Source organism: Opisthocomus hoazin, chromosome 8 (assembly GCF_030867145.1).
Source record: "Opisthocomus hoazin isolate bOpiHoa1 chromosome 8, bOpiHoa1.hap1, whole genome shotgun sequence".
NCBI lineage: Eukaryota > Metazoa > Chordata > Aves > Opisthocomiformes > Opisthocomidae > Opisthocomus > Opisthocomus hoazin.
Window position 1 is genome coordinate 18,096,794 of NC_134421.1, and position 26,980 is coordinate 18,123,773.

The 26,980-nt window shown below is 38.0% G+C and overlaps 1 protein-coding gene across 2 annotated transcripts in view; it reads right to left on the reverse strand.

The window, feature by feature from the left end:
- The window catches only part of LUC7L2 (LUC7 like 2, pre-mRNA splicing factor), a 37,681-nt gene that overhangs the window by 6,610 nt on the left and 4,091 nt on the right, over positions 1-26,980 (reverse strand). The window contains exons 1-9 of one of the 2 annotated variants that reach the window (XM_075428047.1): positions 22,374-22,392; positions 20,591-20,685; positions 8,504-8,602; positions 7,504-7,614; positions 6,687-6,830; positions 5,493-5,669; positions 3,118-3,209; positions 2,216-2,245; positions 1,096-1,290 (exon numbers count right to left, since the gene is read on the reverse strand). In XM_075428047.1, the coding sequence (XP_075284162.1) occupies positions 1,096-1,290; positions 2,216-2,245; positions 3,118-3,209; positions 5,493-5,669; positions 6,687-6,830; positions 7,504-7,614; positions 8,504-8,599 (845 nt within the window). In that variant the 5' untranslated portion in view covers positions 8,600-8,602; positions 20,591-20,685; positions 22,374-22,392. Of the gene's footprint in view, positions 1-1,095; positions 1,291-2,215; positions 2,246-3,117; positions 3,210-5,492; positions 5,670-6,686; positions 6,831-7,503; positions 7,615-8,503; positions 8,603-20,590; positions 20,686-22,373; positions 22,393-26,980 lie in introns of those variants that run through there. The other variant, XM_075428046.1, reaches the window with a different exon arrangement.

A 26,980-nucleotide genomic window follows, 5' to 3' on the forward strand; every position in this document is an offset into this window, starting at 1 on the left:
AATTATAAACCCTGCATGTGTGGCCACTTCAAAAACAGATGTTTTCTCTTCTTGCAAGTCGACAGTCTGTCAGGGTTTTAAGACTGGGCACCCCATCCACTGTGCTGCACTCAAATCTGTGCTATGGTGGCTGACCTATACAAGAAAGGAATCCTGGTTATGAGTAGACGTCCCTACCAGATGCCTTGTTGTGCAATTCCAACACTCCTCTAAATTATGCTTACCTCACTCATCTAAAATAAGCCAGCAAATGCTCAGGAGCAGACAGCAACTGAGTCATTGAAAAGCAACAGCCCAGACTGCGCTCTGCAGTAATTCTTCAGTGAGGGGTTGAGCCACTTTCCTTGCAAAGCAACATCCTCAGATGCAATGCAACAAGTTTATTTTCAGGCGTATCTAAACTCGTTTTTATCTGGCGCAGTACACAACAGATGGGCTTCAGTGCTGGGAACAAGAGCCCAACGGAAAACACAAATGGATGACAGCAAGACGACTGCTGATAAGCCTGTGTTCAAATGGAGATCAACTGTTTCACTTTCTACACTGCAAGAAGCTGCTAGTAACATCAACTTGAAACTAATACCTCGTATTAGGCCAAGCTCTTTTCAGTGGTGCCCAGTGACAGGACAAGGGGCAATGGGCACAAACTGAGGCACAGGAAGTTCCGTCTGAACATGAGGAAGAACTTCTTCCCTCTGAGGGTGACGGAGCACTGGAACAGGCTGCCCAGGGAGGTTGTGGAGTCTCCTTCTCTGGAGATATTCAAGACCCGCCTGGACAAGGTCCTGTGCAGCCTGCTGTAGGTGGCCCTGCTTCAGCAGGAGGGTTGGACTAGATGACCCACAGAGGTCCCTTCCAACCCCTACTATTCTGTGATTCTGTATCACTCCTCCAAAACAGAAACAATACAGAACCCTATTTTTTTTTAAAATCATCACTGTATGTCAAATCATAAATATACTAAAGGTGTAAATGAAATTTGAGATGGTCTGAAAATGTGTTTAAATTACCAAGTGCTAAATGTAAACTTAATTTAGTGCAAAAATTCTCACCATGCATCTAGGAAAAGCCATTTATTTCTAGGCCAACATTTACCTCTTTTTGGAGCTGCGTTCTCGGCTCCTCTCCCTGGAACTATGCCTGCTTCTATGGTGGCTGCGACTCCGGCTGCGGCTGTTAGAGCGAGACCTGTGATGATGGCGTTTCTCACGGGATTTGGAGCGAGTTCTTCTCTTTCGTTCCCGGGAGGCTGAGCGAGACCGATGTCTGCGGCGATCTCGGGACCTAGATCTAGGAACAGAAAGGACTTAAACCAGACACTGCATTCACCTAGCTACTCCATCAGTGAGTTTTGAATATTATGCACTCTATGCATAAGCAAATCTGTATAGAGAATGCTCTGCACTATTCAGAGCTATTGCAGTGTCCTATCATAGGCAAATAGACAGGGGAAAGCAACATTAGAAACCTTACAAATTCCTTTTTGACTAATACAGACAGTTTTACAGTTAATTCATGACTGTATGTATCGTTACAAAATAGCCAATTCAGGCTTCTGAAAGCAATTAAAAATACGGAAAAAAAAATCTACTTCTTAAAATTTTAAAATCTTGTGTTTTTCAGACAAAGTTGTAGAAATTCATGATGCAGTGACACGGATCATCTGTCAGAATCCATGTATTATGATGTTCTGACAAAATAGGACTATATCCTTCTTCACAGCTACTACAATAAAACTAGTCTGGAAGGTTCTAAACACCATACAAATTTTTTTTTTTTTTATTTAATATAACTTTGCAGTAATACCTCACTGGTGACCTTAAACTGTGTAGGTTAGGAAGAAAATTCATACTATTGATGGATCATCTGTTGAGAGTTAACCTGGCGCTTAGGATTTTAAAAACATGGGGTTTCACCAAAGGGTATGAACCACAAGCTTCTCTTTTGAAGAAAGAGCAATTCTCTGTGTTCTAAGTGTTATTTGGCACAAAAAGTTGCATTGCAGTAGCTACAAAATAGACATACATGTATAAACTCAAGAGCATGGTGATACTGTATAAGCACACAGAGGGACGACTATGTAAGACTGTATAACAGAGTGCTTTGTCTGTAAAGACGGATATCTTAAACTAATAGTGCTAGACAAACTTATAATGTTCCAGCTTCTGAAAGGCTGGCTTCACTGACAGTATTCCTCATCTGCAAATTTATATACCTCTTAGTATGCTTGCTGTGGGATCTGGACCTGAAACAAATGGAGAGTAGTAAATCAGTTTTTCTTACAGAATTGAATTATCAAATAAGGTACAATTTAGTAATAACAAACCAAACTAATTGACCTGTTACTATATTTCTTATTTTACTAGCAATTCTTTAAAGGCCTTTTATTCGATGTTAACATCTTTGTAACGTATTTTCCACGAAACAAATCCCTCTGACAACTCTTTTGCGTTCGTTGTTCTTTTACTTTCTTTTGAGCCCACCATACCACAAACCCAAAAGAATATCTAACCTGATTTTTATTCCCACCCCTCCCACAGAAAAAGCTTACAGTTCAAGTCAGTACACCCTTATTTCTTGTCAGGCACATATTATCAACTGTAACAGGTTTCAGAGTTTACACTGTTAATCTCTGAAGCTGACACCTTAAGAGAACTGCAGTTCAGATTCCATTCCACTCTAGCCCCACAAGGCCTGGAAGCAACTATTTCATAGAAGAACACGGAATTATCTCCTTCAGTCATATATTTAACTACTTCCAATATGGAAAATTTCCAACATCTGTAAAGAAAATATCTAACATCCAACAGATGTCAGAAACTCACATGTGTGCAAGCTCACACCTGTCAGGTCTTACAACAAGGTACACACCTGAAAATTACCTCATTTAAAGGCCACTTACTAAATAGAGACACTTCTATCTGCAGTTTTTAAAAAGGCTTTTAAGAAAACAATTCAGGTTTTAAGAGTTAGACATGAAATTCACTCTCAATCCTTCTAAGTTTCCAAGGAATGAAGACTATTGTGATTCTGCAAATTTAAAAATGTGTATGAACTACACATTTGTTTTCCCATTAAATAGGTCATCATGTATATGCAATTAAAATATACCCCTACCTCCTCAGTTTCTCCCTTTCTTCTCTTTCCCTCTCCTCTCTACGTTTCAGACGTTCCTGATTTCGTTTCTCCTGTTTATCAGCCACAATCCTCTAAAACCAAAGGAATATATTCATTAAGTTACATTTCAAAATTTCTCATATGAAGGTGCTATAAAAATAATCTAGACAGTTAACATTCAGTTCTTCCCTTCATGTATATTTCCTTTCCCTTGTGTATATTATTCCCTCTCTCTTCCTCAGTGTGTGTGTGTGTATATATATATATATTATTTTTTTTTCTTGAAGAAACAGAAGTTATTGCAGAAGAGCTGCAGCAAATAGATCGGTGTTACACGAAGACCTGAAATATGTAGAGCTATATTAAGTTTTCCACGAAGGGGAATTCAGAGCAGTAAGTCATGCCTTTAATGTGGGAGTTGCCATGCCAATCCTATCATATTTTGGCCACTGGGGAAAGGCAGAAAGGAATCAGAACTGGGAGAGTTAAATGTTTTATTAACTCCTTCAGCTATGCTGTGACATAAAGAAATCCTTAACCTTAAAGGACTTGGTTGGGCTGATACCTAGTTTTGAGGCTACTTGTTTCTGTATTGTGAACACGAGACATATAATTAGAGAGTATGTTTCAGCTGACAGTCCCCAGGTTGAACTCACTACTACTGGGGACAAGGCACGCTCAGTAGAGGGCCCTCAGATGTGGAACTCACAACTGGAGATCTGGCCAAACCCAAGTCTCGCCACCTTCTGGACATGATGCAAGAAATTCAACTCTTTGTAAAGACCTTCTTCTGAGATGTGGAATTGCCCCAGCAGCATCTTGATTAGATCTCTGAGGAGAACTCTGAGGAAGGAGGGGATAGTTATTGTTTTCTTTTTTTGTTAGCGAAGTACTTAAAAAGATTATTTTACTGATGCTTTGGGAATGTGAATTAATTATCCATGCATTTTTTTTTCTGAATAGTGTAAATAAACAATTATTTCAACCTTTTATGTCAAATTATATCTGTACTTCCTTGTACAATATCAGTAATTTAACTACATGCAAGGTTTCTTGTTCAAGTGACTCTTTGTATAATTTCATGGAGGAACGAGAGGAAACCACCATGATCTATTCTAGGCATCTAAGGTTTAAGTTACAGCAGCTATATTTAGGAACCTAAATTGCCAATAACAGTCAATGGAAAGAGTTGGGCTTTCCAAAGGCTGTCACAGTATCCATGCAAGACAGCTGGAATATTATGAAATAGAAACCAAACCCATTTACTCAAATTCAGTCGCAGCACTTTCTGCTTTTAGGGATCAACTCATTTAGCTATTGTCTTTAGTGATTTATACAGTTAAGTGCTTAGTTGAGCCTTGACCTCCATAATTTGCATATTAAGATCATAAATGGTATCACTATCCAAATCCTCTTGAATACCAAAAGTCTAGAATATAATTCCAGTAATTTTCTCTTCCAGCACACAATTTCGGGTCAAGACAGTGTAGTTTAGGGTAATATTCCAACTGGATTTCAAATCTTCACACTACAGAGAACATGCAACCTCCCTGTAACAATTATTTTAATAATTAGCCTGACTTCAAGATATACATCTTTTTGTATTCTGACTTTGGATAGCTACAGCCTTGAGTTGTTGGAACTTAATTATTTCATGTATTGTCAATCAGGCTTAAAAGCCTTCAAAAATTACTTAGAAAAAGAAATCTTCTTTAGTTGTTGGCACCCATATAATGAAAGTCACCTCCTAATCTTTGTCTGGATAAAAAAAACAAATTGAGTTTTATTCTTTCACCATAAAGCAGGCTGTTTGAGCTCCAAGCATTTCTGTAGATCTTTTTTGAAAACGCTGACATGTGGTATGATCCTCCTTACATATTGGTACCAAAACTGAGGATTTCAACACGAGTCATATTAACATTTTATCCTAATTAATTAAATAAAATATCACTCACTTAGGCCCACTATATGTTCTTGTATTTTCACAAGAGTCTCATTATTACTTTTAGCCAATCAGCCAGCTAAAAGTAAAATTCATTTGGTTATCTCTTATAAATATGTTTCAACGTTGCTGTTGTTCAAAATACAGTTCTCCATTTTACATGTGGAACCGCACTCTTTGTTCCCAAGATGCATTACTATGAACATGTGTTTTAATATACCTCAGTGCAAAAGAGGTCACCTTACCAAATTATCCAGATTACTGATCTTAAATTACAATGCTTAGTGTTTTGTAGACTAATGAAATCCCAAATTTTTAAGTAATATGAAAAAAATTCACATGCCCAGAAAGAAACATTCCATTAAGGTTGTCTAGCAAATAATCAAGTAGGAGCACACATATATACACACACAAAAATATAAGAATGATTTACCCTGAGTTCCTCAAGCTTTTCTCTTATTTCAATAAATCCTAAATGTAGTTTTCCTCCAAAGTGGTCAGCAAGTCGTCGATCATTGTCATGAAGACCAAGATAAGCTGAGCACACTTCACAAACCCGTAGCTTCTGCTGCTGAAAGCTGGAGGCAGGCATAGAATTCCTGTATATTTCCTAGAAAAAAATCCAACAATTTGCTAACTGTTACTTAACAATGCACAGAAATATGAAGACAACACTTTACTAAATATACACTACAAAATGATAACCAAATTCAATGCACATCAGAATACCCTTTAGGTAATTAACACTATTCATAAATCAACTGTCTCATTAAGATACAACGCAGGTTCTGTATTTTGAAGATTGGACATATTTAAAAGCAGGACAGCAGCAACTGGTTTTGCAAATTAAGCAAAGTGGGGTGATTATTACCTTTACTTAAGATCATACTACTTAGAAGGATGAGCAACTTTCTCACATGCAACAATGAATACATGTTAACACTACAATTACTATGTTAACATATTACGAAAATCTTACACCAGTTTCAATTCTGAACCCAGTTTAAAACAGTAGTAGTTTCCTTAGAAATCTACCTGCATTTTAGACTCTAATTACACTCAGATGACACACAAGCAAGACTGCCAGGAACCCCTATGGTACCATTAAAACAACTGCAGATGTTTGTTTCTATAAATTTAAGTATCTTGGTGAAATACAATATGGAGAAGCTCTTGTTGAGTTCTGCCACCTGAACATTACAACAAGGACTGTTTTGACTTGCCTAATACACAAGCCATTGCCTAATTATCTTTCAATGAGGACAATGTTTCTCTTCACTGAAGCTTTCCAGCATGAGTCACATCAGCACACCACCAGGCCACAACCACAAGACCCAACGAGGTAAGCCAGCCCAACAAACACAGACACAACTGTAGTGTCCACAGATACAACTGGCCAATACACCTAAACTGAGATAAGTGTCATCTGTTAAAGTATCATTTTAACAGTATAGGAGTGTATTTAAAGGTAGAAACTTTAACTGTACAGGATGCCACAAGTCAATTTTTTTAGTTTTATACTTAAGGAAGTGACAGCAGAATAGATATCTTGCATTACACAGATGCCAACCAATTTAATATTGCACCCTGCCCTCTCTATCCCCTAAGCCTTACACAATAAACTTACTTCTGCTTCTCTCTTCTTCACCCGAGCCTTCTCCACTTCATCCATTACTTTTTGAGATTCTTCCACATTTCCATCAGCTCCAAGCTGTTCTACTTTGGCCAGCAGTTTCCCAATTTCTTCATTCAATTCATGAACTCTTTCAGCCTTGAAAGAGAAGGAAAGGCTTAACACAGGAAATACTGTTATTCATGGAAAACAATCTGAACTACTACTGAGTTATTATATGCAAAATTGGTAGGACAGGCTTGAAAGAAACATGCAGAGAGAACTTCTCCAGGTAAAAGTGAAACAGAAGTTGCCTCATGTAAAAACACACAGAGAAAGGCTGAGTTACCAAGTCTATGTACCAACTCCAGAGCAGGATTTTGTTCAGAAACGCCAAGTAATTCACACTGTTGTCTACACCACAGTCTTGCAAAATTAGTATTTGTACAACCACTCCTCCTAGCATGTGCATGTATGTGCAGAAAAATGATAAACTTTTTTTTCAGTTAGAAGACCTAGAGAAAAGCACATCAAATTTTGTTTACTTTATGGATGAATTTTTGATCAAAAAGTGTAGGAATTACTAATATTTGTATAGCATGGTATCACAGAGAGTCAGGTTTCCCAAGCTCAAAAACATCAGAGGGGTCTCTTCCCTGTGTTCTCCTTTCCGTGGTTCAAAGGCAGTTTTGGGAAGGTTACAGAAAATGTCTTATTTTTTTCCCCTCCTCAGTATGAATTCTCAAATTGGACAGCTTACCAAAGCCTCAAGTTGGCTCTTTAGAAAAACGAACCTTCAAAGAGACTTCAGTAACTAGTTTTACATGCTTACTTTAGCTGCAACTTCAGCACTGATTTCTTCTTGGGTTTCTGCTAGTCTTTTCTTAGCCACTTCTGTTCTCCTGTCACAGTCTGCAATAAATGACTGCAGGTGGTCCATTGCCTGAAACATCAGTAAGAATACCAATCCATGCAGTCAAGAACACGAATACTTCATCAGCCTTAACACTTTCCAGGTTTATTAAGACTTAACTTTTACAAGTTTTTATTAATGAAACCTTTGTAAAACAATAATCTAGCAGCTTATGGTGACTAATCATGTACATTAATACACAACATTTTAAAAATCATAGCATACACATTGTCATAGTCCCAGTATTTTCAGAAATTTGGAAGTGAATCTGTCTTAAGTCTTCTCTAAGAAGAAGTGAGCACTTCTAACATGCATTAAAATTCTTCAAACGATATTCAGGTTCAACTCACCCAGCCAATACTTGCAATATCGTAACTTTTTTCACTAGGGTTTTAAGCTATTAAGCATCTTAACACCATCCTTCCAAACAACAACAAAAACCACCCAAACCTTTTTGTCCTAGTGAAGACTGACTTCCTAGTTGGGAGTTCAAAACTGTATTACTCGAACTACAGTATACGGAAACATAGCAAATGATTTATTATTCCCAATACAAAATTAATTTCTTCAATAAGCATAGAATTTAAGATGCTATTCAAAGCATATACAGCCTTAACATTTGCTTGCTATTTGAGAACACTAAGCCAGCATCCAGGTTTATGATAATTTATTCTGTGGCCGGCTGTTAACCGTTCTACCTAGAGATTACTACCAATACAAATGAAATACTCGCATTAAATGATGAAGAGGCATGTATCTTTTATGTAACTGTGCAAGGGTTTCTCTGCCTCTTGCTATAAAATTACTTTCCAAAAGTTTTCCTTCTGTGTATACCAAAACTTCACTTTCGTTGCTCAGTTTCATCCACCCTAGGTACACAAATTATGCTTTCTCTCCACCATTAAGACAAAATACATACATCGAGCTCAAAGAAGAAATCTTGATCTTTGGATGCTATTTCATAGTCTGCCCTTAATGCCAGGTCATGCACCTTCAAACATTCTCCAAGGTCCATTCTCTGAAAAGAGACAGAAGGAAAGTGATACAACTTTTCAGAAGCGTTACAAAGAATGAAGTTAGCATGATTAACAGTCAAATATTCTGAAGCAAATAATCTCCCCTGTGGGAATGGAAGGACAGTTTAATAAAACTATAAGACAATACCAGATCTTCAGCAAACATGCACGACCAAGGAAATAAAAGCAGGGGATGAACAGCTTATGCTGGCTGTTTGCATTACAGAGTATCATTAATGTCCTGCAAAAATGTTGTTTTAATGAAAGTTCAAAAAAGTGACTGAAGTGGGACATCCTCTACTGAATTAAAACAGCTTAGGAGAACCAAGTTCCCTGCAAATAACTGGCAATTAAATGGTCAAATGTTTGATCCGAACTGTCTGCACACTCCATATGTGTTTAAGTTCTACTCATCACCTGAAATAGCTACAACCACAGCACCACTGTACAACCTGCTTAAAAACCGTTCTTGAAGCATTGCAAGTAAGATAGCCAAAAATCAAATCCCAGCAAAACATTTTGCAGAGCAATGAAGATGAGCTGAGTGTTGGACTATATTCAAGAATCAGGGAAGAACAAGTATAGATATTTTACTTGTAATCTAAAACTGTTCTAGAATGGGCTGGAAGGAAACAAAGTAGACTGCATCACTAATCTCGCGTACAACACTAGTGAGAAGAGTGCCTAGAATCTTATTAGGTAACAAATACTGTTGTTAAATTGAAATCTGCATACCACATAGCACAAGGAATTCTAATTCAATCTGTTCCTTGAAAATTTGTTTGGTGATCAAGACAGAGTGAGGTGCACATGACAAAAAAAACAATCTCAGAACAAACAAAAAAACCCCCACAGCCACGCCGAACAAACCCCCAAAACCAATTTGTAATGGAAACAAAGTTGAACAAAACCAAGGCACCCTCTCTGCAAAAGCACAGGCTAATGTATAATCATTAAAGGTGATTATTATTATTTGCATCACTTAAAACTAGCACATTTTCAGTTAAGTCTGTTGTTGGCACTGCTCACTTAATATTAAGGAAAACTAACCCTTTCTTAATATTGAAAGCACATAACAAAAGTTGAACTCTGATGGAAAAAGCTGTTATTGTTGAGGTTTAATAACAGTTTCAGAACCAAAACTAAAATCAAAAACTCGTGTTGCGAGTTCTGTAAATAAAAGGTGAACGCTAACTCAAAGTGCTGCAAGTCACTTGGTATCTAAGCCAAATGAGTGCACTTTTGTTTTCTTAAATAAACAAAATACTTGCATTTAAGTAGCAATTCAAGCCTCATTAGTAAAAAACAAAACAAAACCAAAAAACCCCCAAAAAATCCAAACACCATCAATTGCTTTCCAGTTCTCAAATTACCAGTTTGATGTTCCAAGAAATCCAGTAAAGTAATTTTTACAGAAGTTGTTGATTTATTTCAAATGTTAGAGACAGTAAAAGCATTGTTAAAATAAAGAATTTTGAACTTGAAAGTTTTTGACAAACTGTAGTTATTTAAATATCCTTCAACCACCATAAATTTGTTTTCTGGAAAACATGTGATTGCAATAGAGAACATCTGATTGCAATGCTAAAGAAAAAGATTAGCTTTTCCTTTTGCAACTACACAGGACCTCAGCAATTTCATTAACTGATGCAAATCCACAAAGACCTTGGAGTTGAACAATGAATTACACTTCTACTTCCCAGTCATTAGATGCTGCATTATTTAAACTGCAGCATTCTTACAGGTACGTAGTTCAGTCCCAGGAAAGTAACATGAAAGAAAAATTATCTGAAAATGAGACACTTAAAAATCCTTCTAAAATTGTGAAAAGCTTGTCTTTATGCTGATTCATCACTTGTACTGATAAGGTATTTAAAGTTAAGCTGTAAAACTCAAGGCCAATCCTGTTTTAAGTGAAGCACTCCAGTTCTAAACACATAGATAAGGCTAGTGACATACTTTAATAGATCCAAACACAATGACAAAAAGCCTGAAACACATCCACCATAGCATCAGGAAAATGTTATTTTAATATGCAATCAACATACATTTTGCATAAATGCATCAAATAAACTTCCATAACACTAAAAAACAGAACTCACATGACACTACCACGACATACTGTTCACTTCACATGTGTTTTACACTTATTTTCCCTCTGTTCGGGTTGGATTTGCCCTCCTCGAGACAGCACATTTTCTGATTTCTTTTCTTCTTACTAGGAATTGTAAATCCATAGCCTAAAAGGACAGTAACTACTCCGAGCCAGCATTACTACTGAAGAATTTTCTGTCCTTCCTTTATCACTGTGCTGTGCCACCCCACGCTGGCACATCTGCCCATGCAGTTGAACACAACCTGGGTACTGACTGGGTAAAATGTTATCCTAAACCGAAAACAGAGGCCATTTTTCAGCAGTGTACCTTTGTCCAACTTGTCAGGCAGCCACACAAACAGATGTGCTGACAGTGTATACGGGGGCAATGTAATAGTGGACTTACGCGGCTAGGATCTCCTGCAGTATCAAGATGTCACTTCAGAAACTCTTGAGTAACTTCAGTAATATCAGGGGCAATTTTTGGAGATGAGGGAGTTGTTACATAGGATTTGTTTTTGTTAGATGTCTCAATCAGAAATCTTAATTTTGGCTCCCCTTCCTCTCTTTGATGCAACAAAGCGCAGCCTTACAAATATGTGGCACAACAGACAGGGAGCAAGAACAAGCAGGTACAAGAGAAAAGGATTCTTCTTCATTAGCTTTGCTCCTGAAGAAATATCATTGTTGGAACTGCTCCTTAACACAGGCCTGTGCTAGTCTTGGCTAAGACTTTGAAAGCACCTTCACACAAATATTACTACTAAATGTCTTTCTTAAAAGTTCTATTAGCAAATCCCAATGTAGAGAGATATAAAACTCTTAAAACAGTTTGCATATTTTATGCAAAATTAGGCTAAAAAGCACTTCTGCTGGTATGAGTTACAACATTAGGCAAAGACAAATTCATCTTGGGGATTATTCATTACTGTCAAAAGTCTATCCTGGATCAGGATTGCCAAGGACCTTAATAAGCACCGAGCAGCTCATATTATAATTTGGCTCATAGATCTAGCTGCAAAGTAGACGGACAGCAGATGGAAATGGACAGAAGATACAGTAACATTTTCCACATGTCTACCTTTCGATTTGGTGCCAAGACATGCCCTCTCCTAGAGGCCAAGAACAAGTGTCGGTAGTCAGCCATTCAAAGATCAATCACATTTGAAACAGAAGATGGCTATGAGGAAGACTAACGTTCAGAAACTGAGCTACTACTGAAGGCGTAAAAAGAATGCACAAAAACTATTTTTTTTTCAGACAGACTGACACTATTTAAAGAGATTTACAGAGCAGTCTTGTGGTAAAGAAAATAAAGAAAGGTGGGAACATCCAAGTCCTGAGGCTACACATAACTGAAGTTTATTGAATATGTGAAGCCATGCTTTGCGGCTTTTTGCAGTTACTGCACTTTTACTAGAGATTAAAACTAGAAAAAACCCTACATATTTGGAGTCTTTCTTGTAAGTGAAAGCTATTCCTGAAGATTAGTCTTGAAAATAGTCTAGGCAACAACATGCAAAGCAGGATACCATGAGTCCCTTTGCCATTGCTGAGCTCTGCTTAAGAAACTAGTGCCTCCTACTAACAACTTGCTAACCATTTTCTGTAGTACTTTTTTTATTTCTCAGCATTAGATGGTCAATTAAAGCTACTTGATTTCCCAGAGCTGAGGTTTAGACAACAGGTCTTTCACCCCCATGCCACCTCATACTGAAATGACTACTAAATCATTTTTGTCATCCCATCCACAAAATTGACAGAATGCCTTTGGTATTAATATAGAAATATGGATAACATACATTTAGTTTAAAAAATGACACATAGCTCTAATTCAGTCAAACCAGGTACCAAACAAAGGAGATGCACATCAATTAGGTATGAACATACAAGGAAGAGGTGGCTGAGGACTTAAGCAATAGAGAATCTGAAGAGTTTATCTGTAAAAAACAAATGTGCACTCAAGAGTAGCCGACACCAATAACTGAACCAGAGACTAAACTCTGATGTGATACTGTTTCTGGAGCCTGAAATTAAGAAGGCTTTCTTTTCAGATGTTGAGCTACTTCCGGCAAAATTCCCATTCTGGCACTTTTACAACTACTACACATCCCTTTGACAACAGAGATTAGATTATTGAATGTACTCTACATGGCATGCAAAAAGAGCACAGAAAAGCCACAGCTATTTAAAACAGAGTGCTGATGTTGAGCCAAGTGTGACATAGTAGCACATGCTATCAATGCTTCCAAAACAAGCATGCACCTTTGACAGGTTTTGAAAGAAAAGACTCTGGGCAGTGTTTATATAGAGCATTCTTTCCTGGCTACAAAGATACTCGTACCAAAGCAGTTCACATTCAGAAAGTTTTTTTTTGTTTGTTTCCTCAGGAAGATCTGACATGACTGAAAAATATACATTGGAGGAACCAGGTCTCTCCCTTTATCAAACTGTCAAGGCAACTACTGAAGTCTGTATGAGAACACCTTTGCTACTGAAAAAGAAGCTGCAGATAAACTCTTTGCTAAGATCTTCCTTATTACGGAACTCACTTTTCATCTGCACTAACAACTTTATTTCTGGCAGATTTTTAGACTTGTGATAAAGCACATCCTTTCTTGTAGGCAACACATGTTCACAAGGGGAGCCTTTAAGATGATATAATAATGGGTGAAGTCTGCTGATTCCACTAACGGTGCTAACTTTTTTAGGACTTCACCAGCAGAAAAGAAATGCTGAGCTAAAGAGAGGCAGAAATTAAGTTACTAAAGTTCTTAGTGACCACTCAAAATTACAAGTATCTTCAGAAGTATAATACTTCTTTAAAGACATTTATCCCTTTAACCATACTCTCGCTCCTGAAGATTTCAAGTCCTTGGAATCAGTCTTCACTGAAAGACAAAGCTAGCAGCAGTCTTTCTTATTTTTAAATATTCCAGTGTTTACATAGTAATTGGTCTTATAGCCTGACCATACAATATATTAACACTGAAGTTAGATAACCATATAGAGAACAACAAAAAACCCTTCACCTAGATAAATAAAACCCATTAAAACAGAATATGGTACAGTCAGTTCACTCTCCTGGCACTGATCAAAGAAATTAAGAATACGATTCAAGAGACTGACATGATCACTTACCAGGACAACAGAACACTTTACAATTCATCACCACTGGGCCGAACACCACAAATTGAGGTAGCTTATGCAAGTCTAATTTAAGTTGATTTGCAAAGTTGAAGCAGTTCACATGATCAAATCAGTCCTGAACTGAAAAGCTGATACCCTCCAGCAGAATGCCTGCTTTTTGTAGCACTGCAGCAAATAATCACACCGGCACACCTAAGTTTTAGGCATGGAAACAGTTCCACTGAGCCAATGGGACTACTGGCAAAGACATCAGCTCCGGATTATAACACCTTACTAACATCTTTCCGCAGGTATGTAAACTATCCAAACTTCTCTTCCACAGCAAAAGGAGACCTAGACAGTAGAGTCACTGAGCCTAAATGGATTCAGCCCACCTCAAGAGGGATACCTAGTGGCAGGTAAACTCAATCTTTCTCTACGTTCCACTGCCGAGGTGCCTTCTGACTCCAGTACAAACTTTGACACCTACTTCCTCAGCTGAAACCTAAATTTAGATGTCTTAATCCAGAGCTGAATTCCACCCCTAATAAGCTTAATGTTAATCACATATTAAAGTATACTGCTAAACCAAGGTCTCAATCCATACGGTTTTAGTCAGCAAGAGTCCTGAAGAGCTGAGTGTAAGGACTTAAAGATATGCTTAACGGCAGGACTGAGCTAGCAGAGTGTACTTTGAGGTCTGTATAAATAAAATACAAGAAGCAATGTTCCTCACCAAATACACATAAACACAAAAGACAGACAAAGTTAATCCACTGAACAGAAAGGAGTTTCTCAACTATGGTTTGCAAGACCACATACAGTATTTGTGAAATTCTTTCAACACGGAAGCACAATCAAGCTAATAAAGCAAGCTGGATTGCTGCAGAAGTATTGAACTGCTCAGGCTCTTCAAGTATAGCTAGTGGGTTACTATAAATATTCAGGACATTACTACTTCTAACCTTATTAAAGGTGTTTACTTTAAATCTTCCCACCTTGTCGTTTTCATTAGTACCCAGCTATTCATTCAGAAATATACAAAGATAAATGAAACACATTCTTACACATCTTCTAAAATCTGCCAAAGACAGCACAGAGCTTACCATACAGAGAATGTTGCTTCACACCATTACAAACGAAGTCATCTGACTCCTACATAAGTAGCTTCAGTGCTAATTTTGTAATACAAACAGTTTTGTAAAGCTGATGAAAAATAACTCAAGAACCATGGTTTGGAAAAAAACCCCAGAAGCCACAAGCCTGATCATCAGCAACTATTAAGAGTAAAAAAGCCAAAGTAAGAGCGTTAACCCTTTAAGACAAAAAAAAAATTCAATAAAAATTGCTAACTTTAAGTGGTAAATTATTCACTGTGCTCCAGTAGCCAGAGTTTACAGAGTCTTACTAATCTCTCATAAAATTCTCAACTTGAAATGAATGAGCAAACTCATAAACCACTGACTTATGCATGTGAACCAGTGCCTGAGTGATAATTACGAAAAAGCAGAGCACCAAAGCATGAACAAAAATGTCAGTTAAAAAATAAAAAGTTTCTGGGAGAGGCACTGCCAAATGCAGGTTCTGAACAGACACTGTTCTAAAACCTTGAATATAAAGTAATTTCTGTAATTTTACCAATTAGCTCACTATGTGCCTCACAAACTTCAAAACACATTTAAAATCAAAAGCTAATCACAGAGCACAATAAATTTGTAATTACAACTTAACAAACTGAAAGAGGATGCTGTAATTTTATCTTTGTTTACATTTTTGCTGTGGGGACTAACTATTCTACCTATATCTTCCATGTAGCCCATTATTCCCACAAAAAAATCCAAACCCATACTCTCCCTGTCTCTCCCCAAAGTGACAACAAATCCAAAATAATCTCCTGCAGGCGCCGAGACATCTCTGACTGTGTGACTTAGAATTTTCAAGTCTACAAAACCAGAAACACGTCCCTAAATAAAATGAAACAGAACAGAATGTAACTAAAACCTTCTGATTTAAGTAGGTAACAGCTGAGGCTCATTAACAGACAACTACACGTCTATCCAGAAAAGTGGAGGAAGAGGGTAACTGATACAGAATAAACTGTTTGGCTGGCAACAGCCACCAGAAGAAAGAATTAAATTTCAAAATACAGCTAATTCTTATGGCTTTACACTCATAAATCAAATATTTAGGGTTCTTTCAAAGGCAACTTCATTGTTCCTTTAAATACAAACTACTCTGAGGAAGCAAGACACAGAGAAGTGCAAAGGAAAGCTCAGAAAAGCAGAAGCCGTGCATTGTTGCCAATCTAGACAATGGAAGTTTCCCAACAAAACTCAAAACTTTACTAATTTGTACAGCTGCTTTTCTCCTAAAAAGTTTCTAATGTTAACCAAGAGATAAATCTGATCAAAGCATTGAGGAGAACACCTACTGCAAGTGTTCTGGAGAAGTCTACAAATAACAAAAGACTTCATACAGTATTCTAGAAAATAAGCCCACACTTCATTTAACAAGAGAAGATATAATATATGCAGAAATCTGGACAACAAAGAGAAACTCTCCAATCTTCTAAAAAAGTATACGTCCACTACTTTTACCAATACATACCGCAGCCCAGGGAACATGATTTTATTGTCGGGGAAATCAATTCCTTGGCAGAGTTTTGGGTATTTGGCCATTAAGGAAAAGAACACACCAAATTAACAGAGCCTACTCATATGAGTCATTTTGTTTGTCTTGTGTTATCTGTGAATGTCCTCCTTGAGTGCTTTTGAAAGAGTGGGTGGATTGGAACAGCACAGAAGTCTGCATTTTGCAGACAGGAACAGCGATATGCAGTACACAACAATTAAACAGATTATCTTGTGACACAAAAAAAATTGCAATTCATGTTCAGTATTTTACTGATAATCTAGTCAAAGACAAGATTTAACCTCATAAAATGTCCCCAGAGACCTTACTCTTTCAGAAGCATAAGATTCTGGCTCAATCTTTGTTACCTATAGATCTTGAATATGAAGATGCATCAAAATTTTCCTATGAAAACTCTGTAGAAAACTCCATAATCATTTTCCAAATCAACAATAAACTGTCTAGTTACACTACATGCTTCCTGACCTTTTAAAAACCGCTATTAAGACACAAGGTGCATTTCTTCAGACCCATGACTAGGTAAACAGCAGAACGTCACATGGGTCAGATAAAGCCTGTTTCATACTTACGAGTCCCTTTCTACTACTCCCACTAAAAGGATTAAACTAGTCACTGTTTTTCTGGACCCAGAACTACATTGTGGAACAAATTTTGTGGTCTGATGACATTACGAGGAAGAAAAAAAATACAATATACTCACTTAAGTAGTTCAGTTTAGTACTCCAAGAGCAACAGTAGTAGAATCCAGTATGAGACAGAACAGAACTTTAAGTGAGGACTAAAACTGGGTACAGGCCCAACTTCTACGCTTAGTCTGCACCATCAGAGGTATTATTGCATGATGACACCTATGCCTTTTAGAGTTCTAAAGATAATCACAGAATGGTAGGAGTTGAAAGGGACCTCTGGCGATCACCTAGTCCAACCCCCCTGCCGAAGCAGGGTCACCCAGAGCAGGCTGCACAGGACCTCATCCAGGCAGGTCTTGAATATCTCCAGAGAAGGAGACTCCACAACCTCCCTGGGCAGCCTGTTCCAGTGCTCCGTCACCCTCAGAGGGAAGAAGTTCTTCCCCATGTTCAGACGGAACTTCCTATGCTTCAGTTTGTGCCCGTTGTCCCTTGTCCTGTCACTGGGCACCACTGAAAAGAGTCTGGCCCCATCCTCCTGACACCCACCCTTAAGATATTTATAAGCATTTATAAGGTCCCCTCTCAGCCTTCTCCAGGCTAAACAAGCCCAGCTCCCTCAGCCTTTCCTCGTAGGAGAGATGCTCCAGTCACCTCACCGTCTTCGCAGCCCTCCACTGGGCTCTCTCCAGTAGATCCTCATCTTTCTTGAACTGGGGAGCCCAGAACCTCCCTCAACCTGCTCGCCACACTCTTCTTAATTCACCCCAGGATCCCACTGGCCTTCTTGGCACTCAGACCATACTGCTGGCTCACAGTTAACCTGTTGTCCACCAGGACACCCAGGTCCCTCTCCACAGAGCTGCTCTCCAGCAGGTCAGCCCCGAGCCTGTGCTAGTGCACTGGGTTGTTCCTCCCCAGGTGCAGGACCCTGCATTTGCTCTTGCTGAACTTGATCAGGTTCCTCTGCACCCAACTCTCCAGCCTGTCCAGGTCTCGCTGAAAGGCAGCACAGCCTGCTGGTGTATCCACCACTCCTCCCAGTTCTGTGTCATCAGCAAACCTGCTGAGGGTACACTCTAACTCTTCATCCAGGTCGTTGATGAAGAAGTTAAACAAGACTGGGCCCAGTACTGACCCCTGGGGGACACCACTAGTTACAGGCCTCCAACTAGACTTAGCACTGCTGATGACAACCCTCTGAGCTCTGCCATTCAGCCAGTTCCCAATCCACCTCACTGTCCACTCATCCAACCCACACTTCCTGAGCTTCCCTATGAGGATGTTATGGAAGACAGCGTCGAAAGCCTTGCTGAAGTTGAGGTAGACTGCTCTCCAACTGCTCTCCCCTCAACTACCCAGCCAGTCATGCCATCATAGAAAGCTATCAGATTAGTCAAGCATGATTTCCCCTTGGTGAATCCATGTTGACTACTTCTGATTACCTTCTTTTCTTCCGCTTGCTTAATGATGACCCCCAGAATGAGCTACTCCAGCATCTTTCCTGGGATGGAGATAAACCCTTCTTACTTACTAAAGACAGACATTCTAGAAATCTTTGCTTATAGAAATTGGACCACAATGAAAAGCTGTCAAAATTAGTCTTTTCATTGTATCTTCTTGTAGATTCTGACCAATTACTTTCTATGCTTTTGTAGCATACTGTTCTGTCCCGTATCTTCCCCCAACCACAAGCTATTTTGCTCATCACACAACCAAAACACTGGACAACATAATGGATGGGTGAAGAGGAACACATCTTTCTCCCTTTTTGCCCCTATTTTTTTTGGACAGTAATGCATAGAACAGTTCAAAATAAAACTACAATTGCATTGATACATAAAGCATTGTTATCAATTGTTATCACATATAAAAAAGAATGACCTGAAGGTAAGGAAATATGTGCAAGATGCCTTATCTTTAGTGTGAATTATCTTCAGTATATGCCAAACACACCACATTAACGTGAAGACACCTGATTCTTGTGATATGACAGAACATTGCTACGCATAAAAACAGGACAGAATGTCTTTAAGGATAGGAAAAAAATACAGTAAGCCACAAGACGTAAGAAGCAGCTCAACAAGTGGGCCTTTTGTATTCCATTTTTTTTTATTAAGACAAATGCCAAGTTCTCTAATTCAGTTCTACTACTTCTTTTGTCTCTTTCTGTGCTTCTTAGCAATTACAGTTGTGCCTACTTTTGCAGGGACTCTTAACAGAAGGGAAGCATGGACTGTTACTATTTATCTGTCAGTACAAGTGCCAAAATCAGTAAAACAAACAAAACTAGTATGCACATGCATGTCTGAAGCCCTTGATCAACCAAAAATGCTATTGCTAATTTAAAATCACAGCTACTAGGAAAGCATATTAGAGGCCAGGTGACAGGTAAATTAGTAAATTAGTCTACGTATTTCTGTTTCCATTTCGTAAGTGAACTTCGTTCTGTATTTCATTAAAGGCTCCAGTCAAGTTAGCCATTTGGAATGACACAGCACAGAGAACACATAATGCTTCAAAGCATCCTTAAGACAGGTCTTCTAGTACTTATTTTCCCCTCTGCCATAGGGTAAGAAAATGCACAAATGGGAATAAGCAAAGGTACCAAAGTGCAGCACTAAATGGCAGGCACACGAGACACTATATCATCATACTGTCTCTCTACTGTTAATTCTTCTAACACCATGGAACATTAGGTTAAATAACCGATGTAATGTAACTTACCTGCCTTTCACAAAGGATAAGCTACCTTAATAAGGCACCACAATTTCAAGCACTGACACACTGACAAAGCTACCAGCACCTGTCAAAGCCCATTGTTTGCTATGCTCAGGCAGATGAACCTCTACTACAGAGTACACAAAATCCAAGACAAAAAAGTGAAGTTATTAGTATGTCGTAAGTGGAGATTTTCAAATTGCCTTATAATTTGTGAAAATGGCACAGCAACTGGATGTTGTACGCTGAGTGTCATTATCATGTCCAATATATCTCAGCTTCTAGAAATGAAATTATTTTAACTTTCAACTGTTTTAACAAAAATAGTTCTGGAGAAAGATCACCTCCCTTCCCTATACAAGTATTTGTGGGATTTTCTCACTGCAACAAACTTTTAAGGAAGTAACTTCACACTTTATGCATAAACTGTATTTCCTTTTTTTCGACCAGCTGCAACAGTACCAGCTTAAAACCACTTTGCTATAGCACAATTCATGTAAGTAGCCTTCTGTATTTTAGATTTTTTTATGTTACAGCAAATGATGATGAATTTATAAGCAATAATTAGCATATAAAACAAAAAACTTCTAAAAAATAACTTCATAACCCATAAATTAGTTGTTATAAAAGTTCCACTGAACTACCAGAGAGCACTAGATAGACCCTTGCTGAAAACAATGAAGTTAAAAGAGACATTATTAATAACAAATGTAATTCAATTGCTCTATTTTTATTTAAATAAAATACAAGATTTAGCTACATACAGTTCCAGAGAGCACATCATGAGGGCAACAATTGAGAAGGTGGCTCTTGCACACTCTGTCATCACTGAATTTGATTCGCTGACGGGTTGTGTCACCTGCAATATAGAAAACAACACATTCCAGGTTAGAAATCTGGGGAAACCAGGTACATTCTGCAGGTTACATGCAAAGCATTAACATTGCCCTGTCACATAGTGAAGGCCTATGGAAACTAGAACTTAAAACACTGAATGCTTCTTTGCCAAATAACACCAAAAACACAAATGCATGTTTAAATGCTCTATAATGCTATTTTAAAATCCTCTCACACTTCCCCTTCAAAAATGCAGCGTGAAAAGTGCTTGAGAACAGAAAGACGGCATTAGCTTAAAAACACTTTGCTACAACAGCATTTGATAAATGAGCTATATAACATTCTACTCAGATTTTGCATGAAGTAGTCATGTATTTGTATACAACAATTAGCATATAAAAGCAGCCTCATAAACACAAAATGATACACACTGAGACTTCACCGTATCCCACTTGATCGTCATTTTATGATTTTGCTCTTGGATGCAATGCACCCTCTTACTTCTGATGGGAACAGCATAAACAGTTGGCAGAAGAATAATTTTAAATGCCTACAAACCTGAAAAGTAGTTGGTCAAACATATGGACATAGCCTATATGCAAAATTATTTTACAGATGCTTGCATATCTCTGTATCACAAGCCATATTTTTTTTTCTTTTCTACATGCTGTTTATTGGGCTGGGAACAGCTTGATTAGATCTTCATCATGGCAGGTTGTAGTTCCTGCATCAGCAGAAGCATCAACCTGCCCACACGCTGAGGTCCAATTGCAAGTTTAAACAACTCCATCTTGGAGCAAAACCTGAAGTCTTCAGAACAAAGTAATCAGCTGGTATTTTGGGGATGAGGGCAGGAATATGTTTTCTGTTGAGTCATAACATAACTGTCACTATTTGAGACTTGGAAGAGAGACGACTGCTACGGCTCTCTTATTGTTAAGGCACAAGCATGATAAAACACCTTAACTTCTCTCAGGATGTATCTATTTATTTATTTTTTAAAATGTAACAACTTGCTAAACTCTCCAATCCTTGAAAACCTACTGGTGAATTACTGAAGCAAGGGCTGCTAGGGGGAAAAAAAAAAAAGACATACAATGAGTTCAGACAGCAGCCTTTCCCATTTCATCAAATACTTTAAAGAACGTAGATACATTCTGCAGTTAGTAAAGTTTTTTATGGCTTCATGACCTGAAACACTGAGAATCTTTACTCTGTTAAACAACTGAAGAAGCCAAATTCATTACTGAGGTAACTACAACAGAGGGGAATAAAGCCCCGTATCTTATCAGTCAAGCCTTTCTTACTACTGCGTAATCAGATTTTTAAGTATCAGTTCTATGCATAGGATGCTAACATATAACATTTTCAGATGGGCCAAGTTTCAGATTATTAAGCAAGCAAAAGTTTCCAAAAATATCACACGCTTAATTCGCCTGCGGGATACAACAGTTCAAACCTGTAATCCACAGGCTGAAGACAGCTTCACAGCAGTTCAACAATAGGTTTTCTAGAGGGCGACCTTACTGCTTAGTTATATTACACTACTAAAAATTTAGAGCAATCCCTTTATAATCATGCCCGCTGCTGCAGTAAAGAGTTTTGTTTTATTTTTTTCTCTTTTTAGGAGGTGGATCCATATTTTTTTAAACACATCGCTGCGTTTGTTCCACATTCATTAACACATCTGAAAAGTTATTGATAACTCACGGCTCGGCGAATGCGGGGCCTTTCTGACACTCCCTTGCAGACTGATGTAGGCAGGCAAAGATACATTGAACCTTTATAAATAAAACAAGGGGCCAGATTGTTCAGTTTGTATAGAATAATAGACTCTGCCAGCAATTTTAACACAGCATCTAGAAATACATGTTGACTATAAAGATTCTTCTATATAAAGACAAATGAACAAAATCAATAAAAGTATTTTTTTAAAAAGACAGCTGATGGCCTAATAGCACTAACCCATCAGGAGTCAAGGAGTTATCAAGACCAGAAAACTCCTGAAAGACTCATTGTTCCTTAGGTAAAGTTGGCAACTAGTATTTTCACAGACATTACCTCAACATCTAGACATAGCTTTTTTCATACCTCTATCACAACTAAGAACTAATGCTACAGCTGCAATAGTCTTTCTTCATCTAAGTGGCTAGCATGACAATCACAATTACCAAACTGAGATAAGACAACATAGGAAAAAGGAAAAATAAGTTAGCAGAAACTGACCAATAACAGCCTTAAGAACGTGTTCCACATTTACATTTTAAACGCTTATTCTTTCTGCACTGTGCCTTTGGTCTAGTATTTAAGAGACTTTGAGAAAGGCTCCCCTACACAGATATTTACCTTCTCCTTCCTATGGAAAGCAGTTTCATACACTTGCATTTATCTCTAATCTATGCTGTTTCAGAAGAAGAGGCTTAACAAAGAGAAAAGGTGTCGTATACTGTGTCCTAACAATGACTGAATTTTGCGTCCCTCTGGCAGCTCATTCCCAAATCTGACAGCCTCAGAACAAAATGCTTTTATTTCTTCCTGAATTTTGTGAGCTCTGATACCCCTAAACAGTGCAGACCTGTTTGCAAAGACTGAAGATGCATTCTGCTGACCTACAGATGAATCATTTTGAGTAGGTGGTCATCTGGGGTCTACACGGGTTGCTGAGGGGGAGGGCAGACTAAAATCTACAGATCCACTACACACCTGACATTCAGCCTACAGCAGAACAGACTTTTGCAGATGCCTTCTAAGAATTAACATCAACAGATGTGTTCTTAAGCCAAGGACCTCAGTGATACATCAGATCACCAAGACACTATTTCTCTTTGTCAAACTGTACTTAGGTTGATACGCTCTTTGTATGGTCAAATAATCAAGTGAAGGCTAAGCAAAGTTTATGAGTATTTTTCAAAAGGCTTTACATATTCTGTAAAAAGAAACTAATACATCTAGGTACCAAGTAGCTGCAGCCACCTAAATCTTAGAAGTATCCTTAAACGTTTATAAAGGGGACACTATTACTGATATTTCAGACCTTACTACAAGTTCTATTTTAACAGGTAAATAATTAGTTCAGAATAGCAACTTTTTTAATCCTGCCTCTGAAGAACAGCAGAGTATACAACTACTTGATCTTTCAGACTCTTTCTCATTAAAGAAATCAAAGTAATTTATCAGGGCATTACAGGAGTCACCATCCATTACTATAAGCCATCCCTGTGTTTCCAATAAGATTTTCTCCATTAAAAAAAAAATAAATCATATGATTGATAAAATTTATATGGAGGCACAGGAAAAAAATTACATTTTCCTCAAGAAGCAACACCTTTAGTTTTACTTAAAGTACCTGGCCCAAACCACATTTCTATGACAGATTACTTTCCAGATGAATGGAGAACTTTGAAACAGAACTGAAACCATTCAAGAAAGCAAGCTAAACACCAAGAGAAATTTCTATAATTGTGCATCTCATTCTTTCTAAGCATAAGGAAATTGCACACTAGACACAAAAATATTGAAGAGACGACAGCAGTAATGTAAATTTTCTAAAGGAAGTTTTCTAGCTTGTATTAAACATGCTGACTACAAAAGTAACATCAATATTCAAGACCAATGCATACTGCTGATTAAGGAACATCCAGAGGTTAAGATCACAATGTGCATTTGCACTACACAATTCACTTTGAATTCCTCAGTCTAACCTATTGACCAGCCTCCACAATGTCATTCCTGTCCAGCATATTTCAATCACAAGCCAGCAGAATGAACACTTATGTATCAACAATGCTTGGCATTATAACATGTTTCTAACAATAATTTACTTGATCCAGCATCTCTTACTGTTCTGATGTATCCTAAATACACTACTAACAACAGACCCAGTGCATTGATGAGAATTACCCTTCGTAATCCAACCGTAACCTCCAATCACAAACTAATGGCGCAATCCACGCAGAGACAACTGGGGGCATTTTCATTTCCCTGCTGTTGACTTCCTGTGTTAAGCTACATCAACCCAAACCGGCTGGCTTTCCACTCAAATTTTTGAAGCATGAGTCCCAAAGTGTTGGCAAGGGACTCTAAAAACTTTGCTCACGAAGAGCTACTAACTGGGTGGAGTATCAGGTTAAAGACTGCGTATCAAATTTCATCAGCAAAGCAAGCCCTGCATAACAAGTATTCAACATCATTACTTAACTGAGGCTTATGCAGTCACAGAACATCCTGTTGCTCCTACACACTGAACACGCACCTAATTCTGATATTCCTGTCACTAACACTGGACACATCTTTACCATAACACTGTTAGAATAATACATTTCTAAGCAGGATTGTTTCTGGTTAACACTATGACTCAATTAATACTTGTGAATGCAGAATATAATGAAACCACTTTTTAGCTAATGCATTGCAAGTGGAACAAATATAGGAATGATTTTCTGTGAGGTATAAATAAGCCCATTTGCTTCTTCATAAATGCCATTTCATACACTGTCCCAAATCCAGAGTAGAAAAACTCCTCAAGTCCTTCATTGCTTCCTTAATTTTTAAGGGCTAAAGTACCAGAACTTTATAGCAAAGCCAGCAAATGCACAGGCGTTGCTACACACAATCATTGCTCTTCAAGCTTTCTGATCACTCTTGCTTGACACACAAAGAATCTTTTCATGAAGTTTACGTGTTGCTACTACTTTTAGATTTCTAAGCTGATGCAAATTAAACATTCTGGGTAGGTTTTGCAGGTATTCACGTATACAAGATACTTTTTTTCTGCCTTTATTTTGCTGCTGCCCCGTATTTGAAAGAAGAGCTCTCAGTGGAGGCTCCTGGCTCCCTAACCCGGCTCTCAGCTTGAAGCTACCCAAATGGCTAGAAGTTCTCCAGTAATGGACAGCAACGTGTTGAAAACTGACTTCAAAAGCACATACTACCTTGCGCCTACAAGTGTAAAGCAAAGTGGAAAACAAAATCTATGTAACCTCAACTCACCACCCACCCTTAAGTACAGCGAGAACTCTTCAATAATCCCATATGGAAATAAAGAAATTAAAAAATGGGTTACAAGTTCTAGATTACACCTCTGCTACCATATAAAGGGTGTCACCAAACACAGGACGACTTTAAGATAAGCATAAGGGTGTCACTTCAACTCCTCCCAAACAAAGACGGCAGAAAAGTCATACATCAGTAACCACTACTAAGGACAACTGAAGTGGCTCGCGTAAAACAGAAAAACGGATTAAGACGTGAACAGACGCAATAAGGATATTTTAACTTTCAGTGACAGAAGAAGAGGCTCTAGAACAAGAAAAGTGCTTTGCTAGTAACAGCTAAAGAACTGAGTTAGACTCCAAACACAGCAGTTCAGCTCAAAAAGCTAGCAGGTGAAGCAAAAGAGTGGCTGATCAGCACTTCATACGTAAGAGTTCTGTACAGTTAAAGGCTCCAAAGATTTTTGTGCTAGTCACATAGCATAAAATTTGTTAGGATGCTTGGGAGAACATTTTCATGACAACATGTAAGTCTCAGAAGCACGCACAAATTTATTTGCCTCTTAAGAATCTAATTAACTTTGCTAGCTTTTTATATATCTAGACTATAAACTAATTTTGATATAGTGGCAATTATTAAAACAAACAAACAAAAAAACGAAAACACACACACACACAAAAATCACTACCATACTTCTTTGCAACAGTGAAGTCTTGCCAGTTTCAAGGTGTTGTGCTGTTCCAGGACCATTCGGATCTGCCCTGTGTCTGCACTATGGTCAGAAGTAATGATCCTGGCTCCACCCTCTGCTTCTAACCAATTCCTCACAGGGACTCTAGTACTCCTGTGGCAAGGCAGAGCAGGTAACTGACCTGGCAGAAGATCAACCAGTTGAGCAAGATAAGCTGATTTAAGATAAAACAAGATCTTTACAGTCAGGCCTTTTAAAGAAAATTTTGCAATTGTTGTTCATTTCAGCTATATTCTGGGAAAAAATAAAAAATCCTGGGGTACCACTATCAATTGTTAACATTCTATTCCATTTGTAAATGACTCAATTTATTTAAAACCGTTCTGATCCTACTTGTAAGGATCACTCCTCTTTTCTAGAGAATAGGGATGGCAAAACCAGAGTCTACCCAAGCACACTAATAAAAAAAAAATTCATCAATTTTACGGTTGAAAAATAGTATTAAAAAAATAAAAATCACACTTTTCTATCAGCTTATTCCTAATACATCAGAGTTACAAGTTCCTGCAGCTCTGGTCATCAACAATAAATTCAACCTGAACTAACCTTTTAACTACTGAAGTCTGTAACAAAA